This window comes from Papio anubis, chromosome 14 (assembly GCF_008728515.1).
Source record: "Papio anubis isolate 15944 chromosome 14, Panubis1.0, whole genome shotgun sequence".
NCBI lineage: Eukaryota > Metazoa > Chordata > Mammalia > Primates > Cercopithecidae > Papio > Papio anubis.
Window position 1 is genome coordinate 69,811,004 of NC_044989.1, and position 20,439 is coordinate 69,831,442.

Consider the following 20,439-nt stretch of genomic DNA (forward strand, 5'->3'; position numbering starts at 1 on the left):
CACATGCCTGAGGTCCCAGCTACTCAGGAGGCTGAGGCAGGAGAATTGCTTGAACTCAGGAGGCGGAGGCTGCAGTGAGCCAAGATTGTGCCATTGCACTCCAGCCTGGGTGACAGAGAGAGACTCTGCCTCAAAAAAATAAAATAAAATAATAAATAAAAACGAAAAAAGGAAGGAAGAAAAAAGGAAGCTTTTCAGTTGCAGGAAAAAACCCTCACAGGGCACTAACCAAGTACACAAGTATAATTATATTAGCATTAACCTTACACTGTATATGACATTATAAGATGTGAAAAATATCTTTAATAATTTTCAGCATACTGGTAAAAATAAGATGGTTTCCCTAAAAAGTCTAACTTTGCATTGTTCCAAACACTAGTTTTTGCTTCATTCCTCTCTCCTCAAAAAACTATCACTTAAAAAAATGGAATTATTTGCTTCTTTTAACTTAGCACTTACATATTTGCAATCTTGGAAAGCAATGGATAAAAAGTAAAGACCCAAAATTACTTGCTTGTCTTTCATACAGCAGTTTATCTTGGTGCAAAACCTCAGGCTAGCATTCTTTCAGATTCTGAATTCTAGCCTCTCTGGTGACATGTTGTGACTCTGGCACAGTTCCTTAACCTTCTGACATTATCTCCTCATCTGTAAAATGGAGATGCCTCCCCCTACTTTTTTTGTACTTGTCACTCAATACCATCTCCTCTAAGCTTTTCCCCACCTTCCTGCCACATCAGGAATCTTCTGGAGCATCCTGCACTCAATTCTCTTGCAGCCCTTAAACATGACTGAAGGTAGGGAAGGGTCTTACGAACCTTTGTATCCCAGTTTTTGGTTTCCCCTCAGATGCCCTGCCACATCTATGCCTTTTGGCTTGACTGGGGAGGTGGAAAGAACAGGAGTTGAAGAATAATCTCCCTCTTTTCTTTTTTTCTGAGATGGAGTTTCACTCTTGTCACCCAGGCTGGAGTGCAATAGCACAATTTCGGCTCACTGCAACCTCCCCCTCCCATGTTCAAGTGATTCTCCTGCCTCAGTCTCCGGTAACTGGGATTATGAGTGTGCACCACCACACTCAGCTAATTTTTGTATTTTTAGCAGAGATAGGGTTTCACTATGATGGCCAGGCTGGTCTTGAACTCCTGACCTCAGGTGATCCACCCACCCTGGCCTCCCAAAGTGCTGGGATTACAGGTGTGAGTCACTGAAGTCACTGAGCCCAGTCTTTCTTTTTTTTTTTCTTTTTCTTTTTTTAAAGAGATAGGATAGTGCTCTGTCACCCAGGCTAAAGTGCTATGGAACGATCACAGCTCACTACAGCCTCGAACTCTTGGGCTCAAAAGATTCTCCTGCCGCAGCCTCTGAGAAGCTAGGGCTACAGGCATGTACCACCATGCTTGGCTAATTTTTTTTATTTTTCATTTTATTAGAGATAGGGTCTCGCTATGCTGCCCAGGACACTCTTGAGCTCCCGGCCTCAGTTAATCTTCCTGTCTCAGCCTCCTGAGTTGCTGACATTACAGGTATAAGCCACTGAACCTGGCTCAAGAATCTAATATTTTTATAAGTCATGAGCAAAAAAGCATGTGGGAGGGTAAAGAAGTACATGAGTGTACACGTGTTGTGTGGTGAGACAGAACGGTGTAAACTGCCTAATTTAGGGAGGCTTGTTTTCTGACCAAACCTCAAAGTAACAGGCTATTCACATAGATAACTTGTATGGTCACAGCTGCTTGGGAAATACTCAAATACAAGAAATGTCGGAGGGAGGAGCTGCAGACAGAACAATACCAGGTACAAAGCTGGGAGTGAGAGCACAGGCCACGTCTATGTAAGGTGGACAGCTGTGCAAAAAGCTGCTTGGACTCCCAGGATTCTCACAGGGAGGGAAGGTTCCCAGTGACTCAGTGGGTCTTCAGGTGCCATCACAATGACGGACATCACTTACATTTGTAGAGCTTAATATCAAATATTTTCATTCATTATTCAAAAACCCCTGGGTTTGGGAATACTAACACAGTTTAACAGAATGAAGATCAGAGACTACGAGAATGTGTGACTTGCCCAAAGTCACAGATTAGACATGGTAGAGCCTGGACTTGTCTTTGAAGTTCTCTCTGTATCTGTCTAGGGGTCTGCCTATCTCCATCAATAAAGGAATATGAGTCTTCACATAGACATGGTCCCAGGGACAATGGTAATGTTATCAGACAGGTTAGCACTGGAAAGAACCTCATATCTTATGTAATTCAGCCTTCTCATTTATGAATGAAGAAACCAGCTCCAGAAAGTTAAGGTAACTTGCCAAAGATCTCACAGCAAGTAAGCAAGAGAGCTAGCTAGCTGATACTAAGACTCAGATATTTGACCACACTAGAGATTAATTTTTCTGGTTTAACTAAAGTTTTGATTGCCTAAAAACGAAAGGACTCTTAGAAGAGGTCACATCTAAAGCTATTACTGGTCATTTTTGGCCATTGTAAATGAAGAACTTGAGAAAAGGATATAATGGGAGGCGCAAGAAAGGCTATAGGATGCTGACAGTCTATAACTCATGGAGCCTGGAGGCCTTCCATCTGCATCAAGGGCTGGCCCTGATATCCTTTGTTCTATAAATTCTGTCCTTTCTCTTACAGTTTAATAGAAACACACTGAAGCCAAGTATCATGATGGGGCATGGAGAAGAACAGCACAGAGAAGAGAGTGGTGAATGTAGGAAACTGTAGAAGTGTTTCTTAAGATCCAAAAACATCAAACTTCACATCAGCATATCGTGACTTAGTGCTGTCTAATGAACAAAGATCTTTTTTCCCCATGAGTGATGAGAAGTAGCTTCTTTGGATGCAAAGGCAAAAGCTATTCTTCTGGGACAGTACATACCTGAAATGTACAAAGACTGACACTGTTATTCTCAATTATTTAAGGGGACAGACCAACGAAACCCCCAAATTATTTATAAATTGTATTTTAGAAATGATTTAATCTTCCTGAGAAATGTTTGTGAAAAGCAGTGGGCAATTCTGAAGAGAAGAAAATGGTCCAGTTTTGCATTAGTTTTTGTTTGTTTGGTTTGTTTTGTTTTGTTTTTGAGATGGAGTTTCACTCTTGTTGCCCAGGCTGGAGTGCAATGGCACGATCTCGGCTCACTGCAATCTCCACTTCCTGGGTTGCAATTCTCCTGTCTCAGCCCCCTGAGTAGCTGAGATTACAGGCGCCTGCCACCACGCCCAGCTAATTTTTCTTATTTTTATTAGAGATGGGTTTCGCCATGTTGGCCAGGCTGGTCTCAAACTCCTGACCTCAGGTGATCCAAAGTGCTGGAATTACAGGTGTGAGCCACCGCGCTCGGCCAAGTTTTGCATTAGTTTTTAGGCTTACTCTGATATTTTTAGAACTGACTCCAGACTCTAAATGTGTGTGTGTGCACGTGCGCGCGTGTGTGTGTGTGTCTGAGGGAGGTGAACAAGGGTTGAATAACTATTGGGTACTATGTTCAGTACCTGGGTGATGGGATCAGTTGTACCCCAAACCTCAGCATCATGCTATGTACCCAGGTAACAAACATGCACATGTATCCCCTAAATCTAGAATATAAGTGGAAGTTATAAAAAAATGATAGAGAGTATCATTTTGTTGATTTATTTTTACCTTTTATTGTGATACTATACATTTTTGGAATTTTAGCTGGGGCCTGCAAAATCCCAAAAAATAAAGAGTAAAAGAGCCTGCCTGAATTTAAGTTGCCTGATTTTTCTAAGCAATTTTCTCAGCTGTAAACAGATTAAGAACTACTTTAAAGTGTTGTTGGGATTAAAAGGGTGTATTTATCAGAATGAATGCGTGTGTATAAATAAAGCATTTGGTACATAAAAGGGGATTAACGTCTCTTTTAAGTAAGAGGACTAGATGGGCGAGGGGGTCACTAGGCCACAGGTGCCTGTGATTACAGTAGTGAATATGGGTCAAGTTCCATATTTTACTCAAGTGCCTTGGGTGAGAACAGAATAAGCAGAACTGTTAGAATAAAGTGAAAGGTGGGGATGAGGCAGGATGTTCTAACAGAGAGGTAGACAAGGTACTAAGAAACAGAAGACCTGTTCTGCACTAAGTGTGTGTAGTACTTTGGGCAAATCTCTTACTCTCTCTAGATTGAAGTTCTCTTATTGACAAAATGATGATAAACTGGCCAGGCGGAGTGGCTCACGCTTGTAATCCCAGCACTCCTACCTCAGCCTCCAAGTAACTGGAACTACAGATGCATGCCACCATGCCTGGCTAACTTAAAACTTTTTCTTTTTTTTGAAAAAATGGGGTCCCCGTATGTTACCCAGTCTCGTCTCAAACTCCTGGCCTCAAGTGATCCACCCATCTCAGCCTCCCAAAGTGCTGGGATTACAGGAGTGAACCACCATGTCCAGTCCCTCTCTTAAAATATCAAAAGAGATGCTGGCTGTGGGGCTCACCCCTGTAATCCCAGCGCTTTGGGACACTGAGGTAGGTGGATCATCTGAGGTCAGGAGTTCGAGACCAGCCCGGCCAGCATGGTGAAACACAATCTCTATGAAAAATACAAAAATTAACCAGGTGTGGTGGCACACGCCTGTAATCCGAGCTACTCGGGGGGCTGAGGCAGGAGAATTGCTTGAAGCCAGGAGGCGGAGGTTGCAGTGAGCTGAGATGGCGCCACTGCACTCCAGCCTGGGCGACAGAGCGAGACTCCGTCTCAGGGAAAAAAAAAAAAAAAAAGAGGACAGGTACCTACTTATACAGGCTAATAAAACCAATGGCTTGCTCAAGGCCCATTCTGACTCTAGTTAAGAATATGACCAGGAGGAGCAGAACAGGCTGAACGGACAGACATGGAAGGGCCGAACACGAGCCCCACCAAAAAAGAGGACGCAGCTGCTCCAGCCTTGTGGCTTTGAAATCTATGTTCTGTCTGACTTGGGGTGTACGCCCTGAAGTCTCATGATGAGAGATTATGTTTTAAAACTCTAGTCACCCTAAAAAAGAAATAAAATAAAACGAAATCTAGTCACTCTAAAGAGTTCTTAGCATTGAGAAACCATTTGTGACATCTGCAAGTTGGAAGCAAAAGTCAAACATCATGCCCCATTCCAAGTTCATTTTAGAGAATTAAATCTGCAGAAAGATAAGCTTTCCAGAGTAAAAACACATACTATGACCAACCTTGGACTTCTCAGTATCACGAGACTGCAGCTGGAAATGAGGAAGATGCCAGGCCAAAAGTTATGAGAAGAATGCCCGTCTTGATGACAAACCATTGAGAAAACACAGCTTCTCTTGCTTAACTTCTCAAGAGATGATGAAGTGCCATAAACCAAGAGGCACTTTTTAAAAAAAAAGATTTTAATTCTAAGAAGCAGCACTGATGGGGCAATGAATGCCTTCTTGCTTAGTCTGTGGAAAACCGAGATCAGTACTGCAGAGTTGTTATAAAAATCGTTTCCTCAAATCCTTGTGCATTGTTGGTGGGGATGTAAAATGATGCAGCCTCTATGGAAAACAGTGGTCCTCAAAAAGTTAAAAAAAGAATTAGCATATGATCCAGCAATTCCATTTCTGGGTATATACCCAAGAGAATTGAAAGCAGGATCTGGAAGAGATATTTGTACACTCAATGTTCACGGCCACGTCACTCACAAAAGACAAAAGATGGAAGCAATCCAAGTGTCCATTAACAGAGGAAAGGAGAAAGAAAATGTGGTATATACATACAATGGACTATTACTTAGCCTGAGAAAGGAAGAAAATTCTGACATATGCTACAACATGAATGAACCTTAAGGATACAATGCTAAGTGAAATAGGCCAGTCACAAAAGGACAAATACTGTATGATTCCGCTTATATTCGGTTCCTAGAGTAGTCAAATTCATAGATACAGAAAATAGAGTGATGGTTGCCAGGGGCTGGGAAGAAGGGAAAACAGAGAGTTGTTGTTTAATGGGTACAGAGTTTCAGTTTTGCAAGATGAAAAAAGGTGGGTGGATGGATGGTAGTGATGGCTGCAAAACAATAAGAATGTACTTAATGCCACTGAACTGTACACTTAGAAATGGTTAAAATGGTAAATCTCATTATGTACATTTTACTACAATTTAAAGAATGATTTAAAAATATTGTCCCCAATTTTCAGAGAAAATTCCTCCATCTTTCTAATATATATCTATGTGTGTGTACATACACACACACACATTTTTTGAGAGACAGGGTCTCGCTCTGTCACACCCAGGCTGGAGTGCAGTGGTGTGATCATAGCTGATTGCAGCCTCAAACTTCTGGGCTCAAAGGATCCTCCTGCCTCAGCCTCCCAAGTAGCTAGGACTACAAGCATGCACCACTATGCCTGGCTAATTAAAAAAAATTTTTTTCTTTTTTTTTTTTTTAGAGACAGGGTCTCACCATGTTGCCCAGGCTGGTCTCAAACTCCAGGGCTCAAGTGATCCTTTCACTTTGGTCCCGCAAAGTGCTGAGATTATAGGCATAAGCCTGGCCCAGCCTCTTTTCTACCATATTTTAAAACGCTGGTACTACTCGTAGCTTATCTGTTTCCTAATGCATACAGAAGGCAAATAAATGGACAAGCAGCATTTGAGCATCAATGAAATACTCTGAGACTCACTAGCCATGCATCATTTGGCAGTTTTGTAAGCATACAAACGTTCATGGCTATGATTTTCATATTCCAGACCTTCTAAGAAAATTGGTTTTATAGTGCTTTGAAAAACAAAAACGTTCCTTAAAACAAACCAGCGAACCAACCTATAATTATCCAGTGCCCTTTACCCATAGTTTGACAATCACTGTATCCAGGAAATCTATTTTAATGGCTCTCAGTTGTGCAAAAGTTAAAGGTCATAAGAGCAAGTTTAATTTCAACAAGAGAAAAATATCACTTTATGATAACTAGGACTGCCCCACTGGGAATAGGGATGTAGAACCAAAGTTGAAACAGCATTTCCCATCTTTATAGTAATTTAAAATTCACATAGAAATTTCAAATATATGATTTCATCTAAACCTTGAGAACACCCCATGAGGTAGGTTTTAGTATTGCCAATTTTAAGGATAAGAACGCACAATTTAAGTGATTTGACCACAATCACCTAGCCACTAATGGCTAGAACTCAGGTCTAACAGTTTCAAATCTATTTTTATATTTCCCAAAGCCTTAAATTTAGCTCTCTGGTCAAAGGCTTTATTGATCTAGGAACTGTCCCAAAGATAAAAGAAATATGCACTGTTTGGGGACTGTGGGCAAGAGAAGGAATGTGTGGCCGAGCACAGTCAGAACAACACTAGGGCCTCACTTCCTCACCCACACAATGAGGGCGTTACTTGACATTACCACCTACCACTCCCCAGTATCTGTAAGATCAAAGGTACTGGTATGTGATCATTTTAAAAGTATAAAATAAAAATGTTAAAAGTCATTGAAAGGCACGGTCTTCAGGAGACTGAGAGTCCATGAGTCTTTTTTTTTTTTTTTTTGAGATGGATTCTTGCTCTGTCACTCAGGCTGGAGTGCAGTGGCGCGATCTTGGCTCACTCCAATCTCCGCCTCCCGGGTTCAAGCAATTCTTCTGCTTCAGCCTCCTGAGTGGCTGGTACTACAGGTGCCCACCACCATGCCCAGCTAATTTTTGTATTTTTAGTAGAGACAGGGTCCCACCATGTTGGCCAGGTTGGCCTTGAACTCCTGACCTCAGAGCTCTGATCCACCTGCCTCATCCTCCCAGAGTGCTGGGATTACAGGTGTGAGCTACCACGCCTGGCCAATTCTTTTTTTTTTTTTTTTTTTGAGACAGAATCTTGCTCTGTCGCCCAGGCTACAGTGGAGTAGTGTGATCTCAGCTCACTGGAAACTCCTCCTCCAGGGTTCAAGCAATTCTCCTGTCTCAGTCTCCCGAGTACCTGGGACTACAGGCGCATGCCACCATGCCTGGCTAATTTTTTAATTTTTTGTAGAGACAGGGATTTCATCATATTGGTCAGGCTGGTTTCGAACTCCTAACCTCAAGTGATCCACCCGCCTCGACCTCCCAAAGTGCTGGGATTACAGGTGTGAGCCACCACACCCAGCCTCTCATGATTCTTATCATCAGTATAGCTGAGAGTAGATGAATATGTATACAAAACAAAGAAAGAAAACCAGGCAAAAAACCTAACTGGTGTCCATAGTGGGCCGGTGGTGTGACAGACTGCTTGCTTTTTGCAGGGTAAAACCAAATTTGTAGTTTCCCCAGGTTCCAGAGACACGGAACCCTGAGCCCTTTCCTCACTCAATATTTAAAAATGTTAAAAAAGGATGCAGTGGCCTTGATATAGAAGCTGTGTAACTGAATGTGCTAGAGGCTGAATGTTAAAATAAGCAGAATAGTCAAAGCCACCGTGGCTAATATAATATACTTAGCACAATTCTGCAGGACACTGTGAAAGGACGGGGCTAAAGGACCTGCTGAGCCTAGCTACTATTCTCATCAGCCCAGGGGCTGGCAGCTGCCTGACACTGTGGGCTGTGTCTTCCTTTATTCACTCTCAAAGAGTGGGTGTGTGGGGACTGCCCAGGAGTTGGCAGAGGTGCAGATGGAAGGCTATGGAGCCAGTCGTCTGGTGCCTGGGAGCTGGGATAGAAATGGAGGGTAATGGGGCCACCTAAAGGCTTCCAGCCTCTGGTTTTATTTCATTCATTTGTCTGATCTGTAAATACTCACTGAGTGAATACAGGCAGTGTCCTTGGCACAGCTGATAAAGGTGGTAAATAAGACAGATGAGGCCCCATCCTCAGACAGCGATAAGATGAGGAAAGATGGACTATGTCCTGATAAGGGCCATGAAGAATAAGGGCCAGGGCATATGACTGGGAGTGCCCGTTGGACCACACTGGGCCTTCTGAGCAGACGGCATTTAAAGAGACCCACAAGTCGAACGATACAAGGGAACAAAGCTGAAGGGAAGGCTTTCCAAGCTGAGCACCAGCAAGTGCAAAGTCCCTGGGGTGGGAAGGAGCTCAGCTTGTTGGAGGAAAGACAAGATGGAGAGGAAGAGCGCTATCAGCTGAGATTAGAGGGGCAGGCGAGGGCCACACCACTTAGGGCCTTGCAGGTTGCAGTAAGCAGCCTGGATTTTATGCCCCCTCAGTGATGTGAGAATTCGCCAGCGCACAGAAGAGTTAACTGTCTACCTTATGTTTTCAACAGATGAGTCTGGTCTGACAGAGCAGAAAGTAAATAGCACACTCCTGGAGTTCTCTATTAAAATGTCTCATTTTAGTTGATCTTTCCACTGAAACCCAAGAGAGGTCTTGGCTTAATTGGTATTAAAGTGTATACCAGTAACATTTCAGCGGGAATCCACAGGGATGAAAGAAGCATGGAGGACCAGGAGACAGGAAAGATGACAAGAAGGCAGGCAGGATGGCAGCCAGCTGGCTCTGGTGGCCCCAGATGCATTTCCACAAGCTGGAGCCGATTTCCTGAGCCACCTGGGGCATGTGCCTGGCTCTTCAACCCTGATCCAGAGGACTCCTGTGACAGCTGCACAGGACAGTTACTTGCCTGAGGGCCCTCATCCTCTGCCCTGTGCAAAGAGGCCTTCCTCCTGGCTTCTGCAGCCCATGAGCTACCTAAGCAACAGCAAAGCAAGAACCTGGAGGGGTGTCAAAACGAGAATGCCTCCATCACCTCTTTCCCTTGTCTGATCCCATGATTACCAAAACAGGGAGGAAAAGACAGTCAGCCCCAGCTGGAGTTTACAGCCCACACTTTTCTAACCTTCTGTGCAAAATGAACTTGTCCAAGTACTGCCAGGCATACCTGAAAAGTGCAAAGGAAGAAAGCGCCTCTATTTCATTCCTTTCTTCCTTTAAACTACCCTGTATTGAATCATTCCTTAGTGGTTTTCGATATTTTTAAGCTACATCTAGCTCCAGTAAGCTATACAGTTATAGAGTACCACCTGATCAAGGCAAATGTTTGCTTCTCCTTAGAGGGGTAAACAAATCTGTCTAAAAATAAAAAATAAAAACTGCCTTGGTACCCTAGCTGCAGTCTGTCTTAGTAAGCGATGGTGGGAAGACTTGGTAAAGGATATGAACATCGCAATCACTCCAATCTTGAAGCAAGCAATCAAATACCTTTAATATTTTGGGAGAGAAAAAGAACCAAGCCAGTCCTATCAGTTCAAGGTCAAGAGTTGGCAGGGGCAAAAACAGGAAAAAAGGAAAAATGATCAGAAGCAAAACAACTGTCAACTGCTTCTAAGGAGCTGGAACAATTTGCTTTTGTGAAGAGACTGACAGATAAGAGAAAGGATGGCCACTCTTTCCCACATCACTCCTCCCACCAAAAAGAGTAGGGGAGGAAAGCCGGAAGGAAAAGTTTTGGCAACCTGAACTCCAAATGGGAAGCATCCAGTCACTGTTCCAAAAGTTCTTTCCGTCAGAACACACTAACCACTTTCTACTTTTTAGACTGCTACTTAAAATAGAGATATGGTGGACTACAAGAGATATTGAAACTCCTGCAGTCCAATGCACTTCACCGATGACGATCCAAGCCCAGAAGGTTTTTCAGGTAGGGGCAGAGGCTGGAAGGGAACCCAGGTTTCCTGACTCACATTCCCTATTAATTATTATCACATTCCCTAATTTTTATTATGTGTTTTTATATTATAAAATAAAAAGACATTATAGAAAAGTAAGAACTGAACAAAAGTCACCCATAATCCCATTATCACGCTATCACCACTATTCATATTTTGTTCACTTTATCATGTGCTTACAGGCTCCCCGCCATTGTTATAACCATATTGGACTAATGTTCTTTCCAATACATAGGCCCCTCATGTCACCTTTAACACCATCAAGGATGAAAAACTGAACACTGATATAATATGGAAATCAATCTGGTATAATCTGAACTGATTTTATCTTTGCTAAGGGCTAGTACCCTCCAAGACAAGTTTACTCCTCTTATTGAGTAAAACTATGCAACAGCAGCCTATTATTAGGGCTTGGAATTCAGATCCTTTTCATGGGGTGTTTAAGGCAGAACTTTCCACAGGGCCTGGGACATGCAAATCAAGCTGTTTAACCTCAGAACATTTCTATTTACCTACCTGGTGCATCAGGTACTTGAAGAGGAATGAAAGGATCAGACACACTTAGAAGTGGGAGGCCAGAGTCCACAGTCTGCCCACCCTTCCTTTTTTCAGCTGGAGTTAGGTTGGAGGGGAAGGAGGAGTCAGGAGTGAAAAAAAGAGAAAAGCAAAAATACCAAGTAAATCTAGGTAAGTTTACCCTCTATTAATGCAACAGCTCAAACTACAGAGTAAGTCTAAGCCTAGAATAAAAGGGGATGAGTGGCTGTAGCCCAGTGAACAGCAAAGTATCTATGAGATATTCAACCTGGTCCCCTCCCCGACATTTTTTTTTGAGACGAGGTCTCACTCTTGTCCACCAGGCTGGAGTGCGATGGTGCAATCTTGGCTCATTGCAACCTCCGCCTCCCCAGTTCAAGCGATTCTCCTGCCTCAGCCTCCTGAGTCGCCCACCACCACACACAGCTAATTTTTGTATTTTTAGTAGAGACAGGGTTTTACCATGTTGGTCAGGCTGGTCTCCAACTCCTGATCTCAGGTGATCCGCCTGCCTCAGCCTCCCAAAGTGCTAGGATTACAGGCTTGAGCTACCGTGCCTGGCTCAGCCTGGTCCTTGTAACATATTATGAGATGCAATTAACGATAAAACCAGGGTATTCATATGTCTGAAATTCCACTTCTTTCTTGGATATACTGCAATCTACAGTATCTCTTTCAGAATGTCTAGAGGAGGTATTGTGCATATCACACATTTTAGCACATAAACAAACATTAACACTATCTGTTTTGTAATCTAGCATGTATATAGGTACTTCCTATGTGTCTATCACCCTCTTGAGGTCCTTTAAGGACTAAGTCCTACTATATCACCTTGATGTCTAATACAGTGATAGGCAGACACACAGAAAGCGGCAGAAATAGATTTCTTGCCTATTGCAAAGTTAGACAAGCCCCAATCTCTGTACTATATTTAACATACAATTGGCATTCATTCTATATTTGGCAAAATATAGATTTACAGAAATCTATACACCCTATGGAATAACAGAGCTTGACGTGGTCTCAGAATTTTCTGGCGCAATTTTCTTATTTCCCATAAAAGAAAATGAAGCCTAAAAGTTAAAGACTAGCCAGAGGTAGGATCAGAAGCCAGGTTTCTTGGTTTCCACATATCACTCTTTTTATTTTCTTTTGTCTCTAAGAGACTGGGGTCTTGCTATGTTAACCAGGCTGGACTTAAACTCCTGGGCTCAAGCGATCCTCCCACCTCAGCCTCCCTAGTAGCTGGGGACTACAGGCACACACCACCACATGCAGCTTTACATTATCATTCTTTTCTTTTCTTTCTTTTTTAATTTTTGAGACGGAATCTTGCTCTGTCACCCAGGCTAGTGTGGTGCAATCTCGGCTCACTGCAACCTCTGCCTCCCAGGTTCAAGCAATTCTCTGCCTCAGCCTCTCTGCCAGGTGGCAGGCGCCTGTAATCCCAGGTGCCTGCCACCACACCGGGCAAATTTTTGTATTTTTTAGTAGAGACCGGGTTTCACCATGGTGTCCAGGCTGATCTTGATCTCCTGACCTTGCGATCCACCTGTCTCAGCCTCCCAAAGTGCTGGGATTACAGGCGTGAGCCACTGTGCCCGGCCATACATTATCATTCTTTACTCTGCATTTTAGTATTCAGTTTGTTCATTAATTAAAATCTCATTTTGTTTGTCAGCTGTCTTTCTAGAAAAAAAAAAAGCCTCATTTTGTTTCTATAAAGTGGGTTTTTAAAAAACGTTTTATTTTGAAGTTATACAGAATCACAAGAAGTTCCTGCACATAGAGTCCTGTGAACCCTTCAACCAGCTTCCCCCAATGATGTCTTATATAAACTGTAGCCAGAGATCACCAACACCGGCACAGTACTGTGGCCCTAGGCTCCTCGGTGCTCACCAGCTGTTACGTGGCCCTATTTGTGCATGTGCGTACTGTTCTTTTCTTCTTCCCTCAGTGCCGAGGTCGCCCATACCTCCGGCTCTGGGACCACACCCGCACCCTCTGCTCCGTTCTCCCTCCACATCACCCCACCCCACCCCACCCCACTCATGTCTCTCTGCCTCTTTTCATCTCGCTGCCTGGACATCCCTGTCTTTCTCAATGACTCCTGAATCCCTCCTTCTCAGCCTGAGTGGTGCCGGGTTGAATGTGGAAATCGTAGGGCTCAGCATCCCCTCTACTAATCCCTTTGGCCTGGGCCATCAAATGTGGGACGTTTCTTTTCACCTCTCTTGGCCTCACTGTTATGTCTGTAAAATGGGCTTGTGGAGAGGCAAAGTGCTGGGCATGTGGGGGCATCACTGGCAGCACCTCCGTGGGCACCTGGCTCTGATTTCCTTCTTTCCCTGTCTCGGACTTTACCTGTGTCTGAATCTTGGTCTCTCTCCAGTTCTGCCTCTGGCATGAGGAGGATGCTCTGGGGTCTACTGAGAGTTTCCACCCCACCCACCTCTATTCTACATTTCTCGCAGTCAGTGGCTGACCAGGCCTCTTTCTTCCCACCTCCCCTGCCCCCGAGAGCCCAGTGCTCCAGTCCCTTGCCCTTGCCTACTCAGTACCCAGCATCTCTTGAATAGACTCTGCCACTGTCATGGCAGCCACCTCTGCCACCCTTAATGCTACCTCCTCGGGGCCAGCAAGATGTAGTCTGAGATGCATGATAAAGTGGAAGGCAAAGGTGGGATTGCTGGATGGACCAGCAACCTTTCCAGCACCTGGAATCTGGGCGCCTCCTTTGCATCCTGGCTTCCAAGACATATGGGCTTTCACTCCAGAGGCCCTTGAAATGTGGGAACCCAGTGCCCCGGGCCCAGACACGGAGGAGGCAGCATGTGTGATGCCTACCATTCCCCAGGTGTGCAGGAACCTCCCAGCCCCAGCTCAACTAGATGGGTAACAGGCAAGGGCAACAGGGACAGACAGGGGTGTTAATGCCCAGATGTGGCAGAAGGGAACGGGGAGGTGCAGTGGCATCCCCTCAGTGGGTAACCTCCTCCGTCACCTCATACCCAGTGGTCGGTCAGCCCCAGTGTGCCAGCAGTTGCCACCAGACCCAGCTCAGTGACGGGCACACTGGACTCTCAGGACTGTGAGCATCTGCCCTCTTCATCTCCAGGTCTGCCCTGGGAAGTGGGGATGGGAGGCAAGGTCACCTCCAACCCCCACTGACACACCACCAACCCCACCTTTCTTCTTTGGACTCTGAATTACCACTCTCTATCCCTCAGCCCTTCTTTGGACTTCCAACACTCCTTGGGATCCTAATCTCACACCTTCCAACGCTCAACTTCTTGGACCTTCAACCTCCTTCTAGGACCCCCAACTCCTCATTCAAACCATATTTCTCAACCTTTAAAGCACTCCCTCCTGGGGCCCCTAGTTCCCTCTGGGACCTTCACTTCCTCCAACCTGTGTGTATAGTTCTTTGCAACTTGACTCTATGTATAGATTAGCATGAGCACCACTGCAATCATGATACAGAACTGTTCCATGAAACCAAAGACCTCCTCATTCTACTCCTTTGTAGTCACACCCACCACTTATTCCTGTTACTATTCTTTGGAAACCACTACTCTGTTCTCAGTCTCTATAATTTTGTTATTAAAATGGGTTTTAAACTAAGTTTCTTTAAAGGTAGGAGGAGGAAAAGAAAGATAAAATAACTGCTTCTAAGTCCCTGAAATATTTTAAAATGACACAATGAAACATATTTAAAAGAAAAAAGCAAACTGCAAAACTGAATACGTGGTGTAGGTCATATTTGAAAAAAATTTATATGCAGAAATAAAATGCTAGATAGAAATACCGTAAAATGTCAGCAAATGCTCTTCTCTCAAGGTGGGGTTATAAGATTTTATTTTCTTTACTTTGGGCCTTATTCATTTCTCCACATTTTTATAAATGAATATGTGTAACTTACACACAGGAAAACACATGAAAATAAAGAGGCACCACGTGAAGTTTTAAATGTTTGCCTGTTTTTCCTCCAATGTATAGACACAGTCTGTCATTTTTGCAGCTTTTACCATACAAATGTTTAATATAGCCCCGTGCCATCCTCCTGAACCCATTATGAAATTTCCTGCTTAGTTTCTCCTTTGATCAGTCAGAAGGTTTAAAATCTGTAAACAGTCTGAGTTCAGTTAGAAAATTTATAGAAAATGATGTCATCCTGCCCTTTGTACAAATGAGAGCAAATGAGTTCCTGGGATCTAGACATAATTTTCTTTCATTTGTAAAGAATGAAGGTGTCACAGAAAGGAAACATTTACACTGCAAACAAGAGAGAGGGGAAAATATCAAATGTTCACAGTAAAAGACCGGATAAACTGAGGAAACTATGAAGACACTTTTTAACGTTTGCAAAAGCTTAGTGTTGCTGGTTTATGAGATTCCTGAGACGTGGATATAACTACAGTTTTTGATCTGGGCTACAGGTACAAATCTCTATTCTGTCATTATCCAGCTGTGCCCTTGAGCAGGTGGTCTTTGTGAGGATCACCTGAGATAATGAGCAAGAAAAGTGCTTACCCAGTGGGTTTAACATGTCTCGTGTGCTTGATACATGTTCAATGTTATTACTGTCATAACTTTACTCAAATATGTGTTTGTGGCTGTGCCTTTAAATCCCTTAAAAAAATACACACACACACACACACACACTCACTCATTTGCAGCCTTCAGAGTAAATATAAAGTAGTGGAAAGGCAGAAACAAAAACAAAATAAATCTCATTAAAAAACAGCTCACACAAACAATGAAACATAACCATGTGTAATAGATGAGAACTAGGCATTAAAACAGGGGTTGGGGTGAGCAGACGGAAAATGATCAGGGACCTCGATTGTTAACACTGGTGAATCCAAGGTCCTAAGCTTTGGCACAAAGCAACCCTTCTTACTCATTTAACACATCTGTATGGAGCCAAACATTGTGCCAAATTCTGGAATTCGGCAGCAAAGAAGACTCTCAGGGCTTATTCTGTGACCCTCTTTCCAGACAAACTATATCCTACCCAGGTCCATGGCTAATCATCATTTCGATGTTCCATTTCAAGGACAACAGTCAGTGCTTCACACATTTGATATGTTTGGTCAACTACGTGGCATATCAAACTTCAAGCAGCATGAACTGGTTTTGGAACATTTTCAAATTTCACCAAAATATCAATATACTTATAAAATTTACACAAACAAAGCTAAAAGTGAAACAAAAATTTTAAACTACTTAATAATGAAAAGCATAACTCCAAAATAATAATGAGAATATCATACGAAGATTTATGAGCTATGGTTAAACTCCACACAACTCCGTTTTTTTTTTTTTTTTTTTTTTTTTACTAGGGAAATACACACTTGTTAGAAAGCATTCTCAATAAACAGAGTAAACTTCAAAGGTTGAAGTGAGGCAACTGGAGAAAGAGAAAACAGGACATTGGAATATTTTCACATGACAAAGCCTCCCTGAAGATTATAATTAGCCTCCCTCCCCACTTTTGCGCTGGGTGAAAATGACTGTCAAATTGTGAAGAAAAACTCACAGCCCAAGTACTTTATTTTTTAAAAAAGAATTTGAAAATATATTACTATGGGTTCCTCTTAATATCACCAAAGCAAATAGAAGAAAAACAAGAAAATGGCCAGGCAGGTGGCTCATGCCTGTAATCCCAGCATTTGGGAGGCCGAGGTGGGTGGATCACCTGAGGTCAGGAGTTTGAGACCAGCCTGGCCAATATGGTGAAACCCCGTCTCTACTAAAAATACAAACCATTAGCCGGGCATGGTGGCGTGCACCTGTTGTCCCAGCTGCTTGGGAGGCTGAGACAGGAGAATTGCTTGAACCCAGGAGGCGGAGGTTGCAGTGAACAGAGATCCCACCACTGTACTCCAGCCTGGGCAACAGAGCGAGACAATGTCTCAAACAAACAAACATGAAAATGTAATAAAGATAAAAGCAAAAGTTAAATAATAAAAAAGAAAACAGAAGATTGTATAAATCTAAGTGTTGTCTATGAAAATATAATAAAACATCCAACCTCTAGCTACAGTTACCAAGAAAGAGAGGAACACAAATACATACAATTAAAATTAATGTACATAGATATTAAAAGATACATATTGTTGTACTTTAATGAAAAATTTTACAACCGCAGATGATTTTCTAGGAAAAGATAATATGTGACATATGAAGAACACTTACAAAATGAATCTAAAAGGCAAAGGACACAACACAAATCTCAAAGAACTAAAAATGGGTCAGTAAATAAGGTTCTCTGGCTGGGCGCGGTGGCTCATGTCTGTAATCCCAGCACTTTGGGTGGCTGAGGCGGGCAGATCATCTGAGGTCGGGAGTTCGAGACCAGCCTGACCAACATGGAGAAACCCCGTCTACTAAGTAAAGTACAAAATTAGCCTGGCGTGGTGGTTCATGCCTGTAATCCCAGCTACCTGGGAGGCTGAGGCAGGAGAATCGCTTGAACCCGGGAGGCAGAGGTTGCGGTGAGCCGAGATTGCACCATTGTACTCCAGCCTGGACAACAAGAGCAAAACTGTCTCAAAATAAATAAATAAATAAATAAAATAAAAATAAGGTTCTCTGTCTACCGTCTTTGGCCTGGGCTGTGCTGGGCTGGGTGGAGAAATGGCAGGGAAAATGACTCTCATTCACCATTAATTGAAACAAAATTTATATAGCTTTCTTAGAGTACAACTTGAAAACATGTATAAAAAACCTTAAAATATACATACTTTTGATTTAGCACATAGTCTCTTAGAAGTTATCTTAAAGAAACTGTAAAGGATATAAACAAAAATTTAGCTTCAGGAATATTTATATGGTGAAAAATTGGTAACAATGCAAATATTCATAAAAGAGTATATTAAATAAATGTTACCATTCTTCCACAAACAATCATATTGTAGATTAATATTTATTGACATGGAAACTGCTAATTTCCAGAGGACATTTAAAAATGAATAACAAACTGGGCCACAGGCAGCTCTTCAGTATAGTTTACATCAAAGACTGCACAGGCCATATTGGTCACAGTGCAATGAAAACATAACATGAGTAACTTTTGGTTAAAGAAGAAATTGAAACTTCTATTTTAAAATATCCAGAAAATAAGAATAAGAGAATATTACATATCAAATATTATGAAACGACAACGTTCTATTCACAAATAAATTTATGAGGTTAGAAAAACTACTAACATTCCTAAAGAAAGCAGGCAGAAAGAATATATGATAAGGTTAAAAGTAGACACTAATCAGTAGAATTAAAAAGATCACTTTTAGAAGCATGCCAAATTCTATATCTTACAAAGAATACTTTCAAAAACTCACATTCATTGCTGAAGTATTTATCATAGTAAATACTGAAATAAAGTTAATGTTAAGAAAGGTGCGATTAGTTAAATACACTAGGATATATCATACATCTAGTGTATCCTAGAAGTTTTGTTTTTGTTTTTTTTTTTAATGAGACAGGATCTCACTCTGTTGACTAGGCTAGAAAGCAGTGTTACAACCTCAGCTCAATGCAACCTCTGCCTCCTGGGGTCAAGGGATCCTCCCACCTCAGCCACCTGAGTAGCTGGGATTACAGGTGTGTGCCACCACGCCCGGATAATTTTTGTATTTTTTGGTAGAGACCAGGTTTCACCATGTTGGCCAGGCTGGTCTCAAACTCCTGACCTCAAGCGATCTGCCCACCTCAGCCTCTCAAAGTGCTGGGATTACAGGCGTGAGCCACCGCGCCTGGCCATATAATGGAATTTAATGCAGGTACTTTTTAAAAATTATACTTTAACAAAATTAGCTGGGCATGGTGGCACATGCCTGTGATCTCAGCTATTCGGGAGACTGAGGCAGGAGAATCATTTGAACCTGGGAGGTGGAGGTTGCGGTTAGCCAAGATCGCGCGATTGCACTCCAGCCCCAGCAACAAGAGCGAAACTCCGTCTTAAAAAAAAAAATTATATTTTAGGGGCTTCTTTAATGATGTAGGAGAAATGTCCCAGGTTCATTAAATGAAATTAGGCTTCATAATATGTCTATAAAGATGCATATCAGGTTGGGTGTGGTAGCTCATGCCTGTAATCCCAGCACTTTGGGAGGCCGAGGCAGGTGGATCACTTGAGGTCATGAGTTTGAGACCAGCCTGGCCAACATGGTGAAACTCCATCTCTACTAAAAATACAAAAATTAGCTGGCCGTAGTGGCACACACCTATAGTCTCAGCTACTTGGGAGGCTTGAGGCATGAGAATCTCTTGAACCTAGGAGGCAGAGGTTGCAGTGAGTTGAGATTGTGCCATTGCACTCCAGCCTGGGCAACAGAATGAGACTCCATCTCAAAAAAAAAAAAAAAAAAAAAGATGCATATCAGAGTCTGAGAGTCTTAAGCAGCGGGCCAAAGAGCATACAAAATTGTGGTCATGTGGCTAGGCACAGTGGCTCACGCCTGTAATCCCAGCACTTTCGGAGGCTGAGATAGGCAGATCACCTGAGGTTAGAAGTTCAAGATCAGCCTGGTCAACAAGGTGACACTCTGTCTCTACAAACATACAAAAATCAGCCGGGCATGATGGCAGGTGCCTGTAATCCCAGCTACTCTGGAGGCTGAGGCGGAAGAATCACTTGAACCCGGGAGGCGGAGGTTGCAGTGAGCCAAGATTGAGCCATTGAACTGCAGCCTGGGCTACAGAGCGAGACTCTGTCTCACAAAAAAAAAAAAAAAAATTGTGGTCATGTGTATTTTGGTCAGGGAGACAGACCTACAACTTTCATTAGCTTCACAAAGATATCTGTGCCTCTCGAAAGGTCAAATGCCACTAACAGACATCAAGATGGTATCCCTGGGCTATCTCTTGGTGGTGAGGTCATGGAGAATTTTAACTTTCTTCCCTATGAATTACTAACTTTTATACAATAAAAATGTATAATTTTTTATTAATAGAAGGGAAAAGTTTGTCTCTTATGATTGCTTCTATACTTTTAACAAAGTCTCACTAAAAGAATACCTCCCTCCTTTTTTAGAAGTCTCATTAAAAAAACACCTCTCTCCTTCTTCCCAACAGCACGTGCACGCGCCCATACACACACACACGCCCACACACACACACACGCCCACACACACACACACGCCCACACACATACACGCCCCCCCCACACACACGCCCACACATACACACACACACAGAGTTTAGAGGAGTGTTAGATATAACAGAACATTTAATTTTTAAAATTCTTCAAGTCATCTCAGAAACCTAA

General features: G+C 42.7%; 1 protein-coding gene across 11 annotated transcripts in view; it reads right to left on the reverse strand.

Moving 5' to 3' along the window:
* AAK1 (AP2 associated kinase 1) overlaps positions 1–20,439 on the reverse strand; it is a 180,515-nt gene that overhangs the window by 20,696 nt on the left and 139,380 nt on the right. For 8 of the 11 annotated variants that reach the window (XM_009184358.4, XM_009184363.4, XM_009184360.4 and 5 more), the window contains one exon: positions 11,145–11,240. The exons of the other annotated variants lie outside the window; for them this stretch is intronic. In XM_009184358.4, the coding sequence (XP_009182622.1) occupies positions 11,145–11,240 (96 nt within the window). The remainder of the gene's footprint in view (positions 1–11,144; positions 11,241–20,439) is intronic. 11 annotated transcript variants of the gene reach the window in all.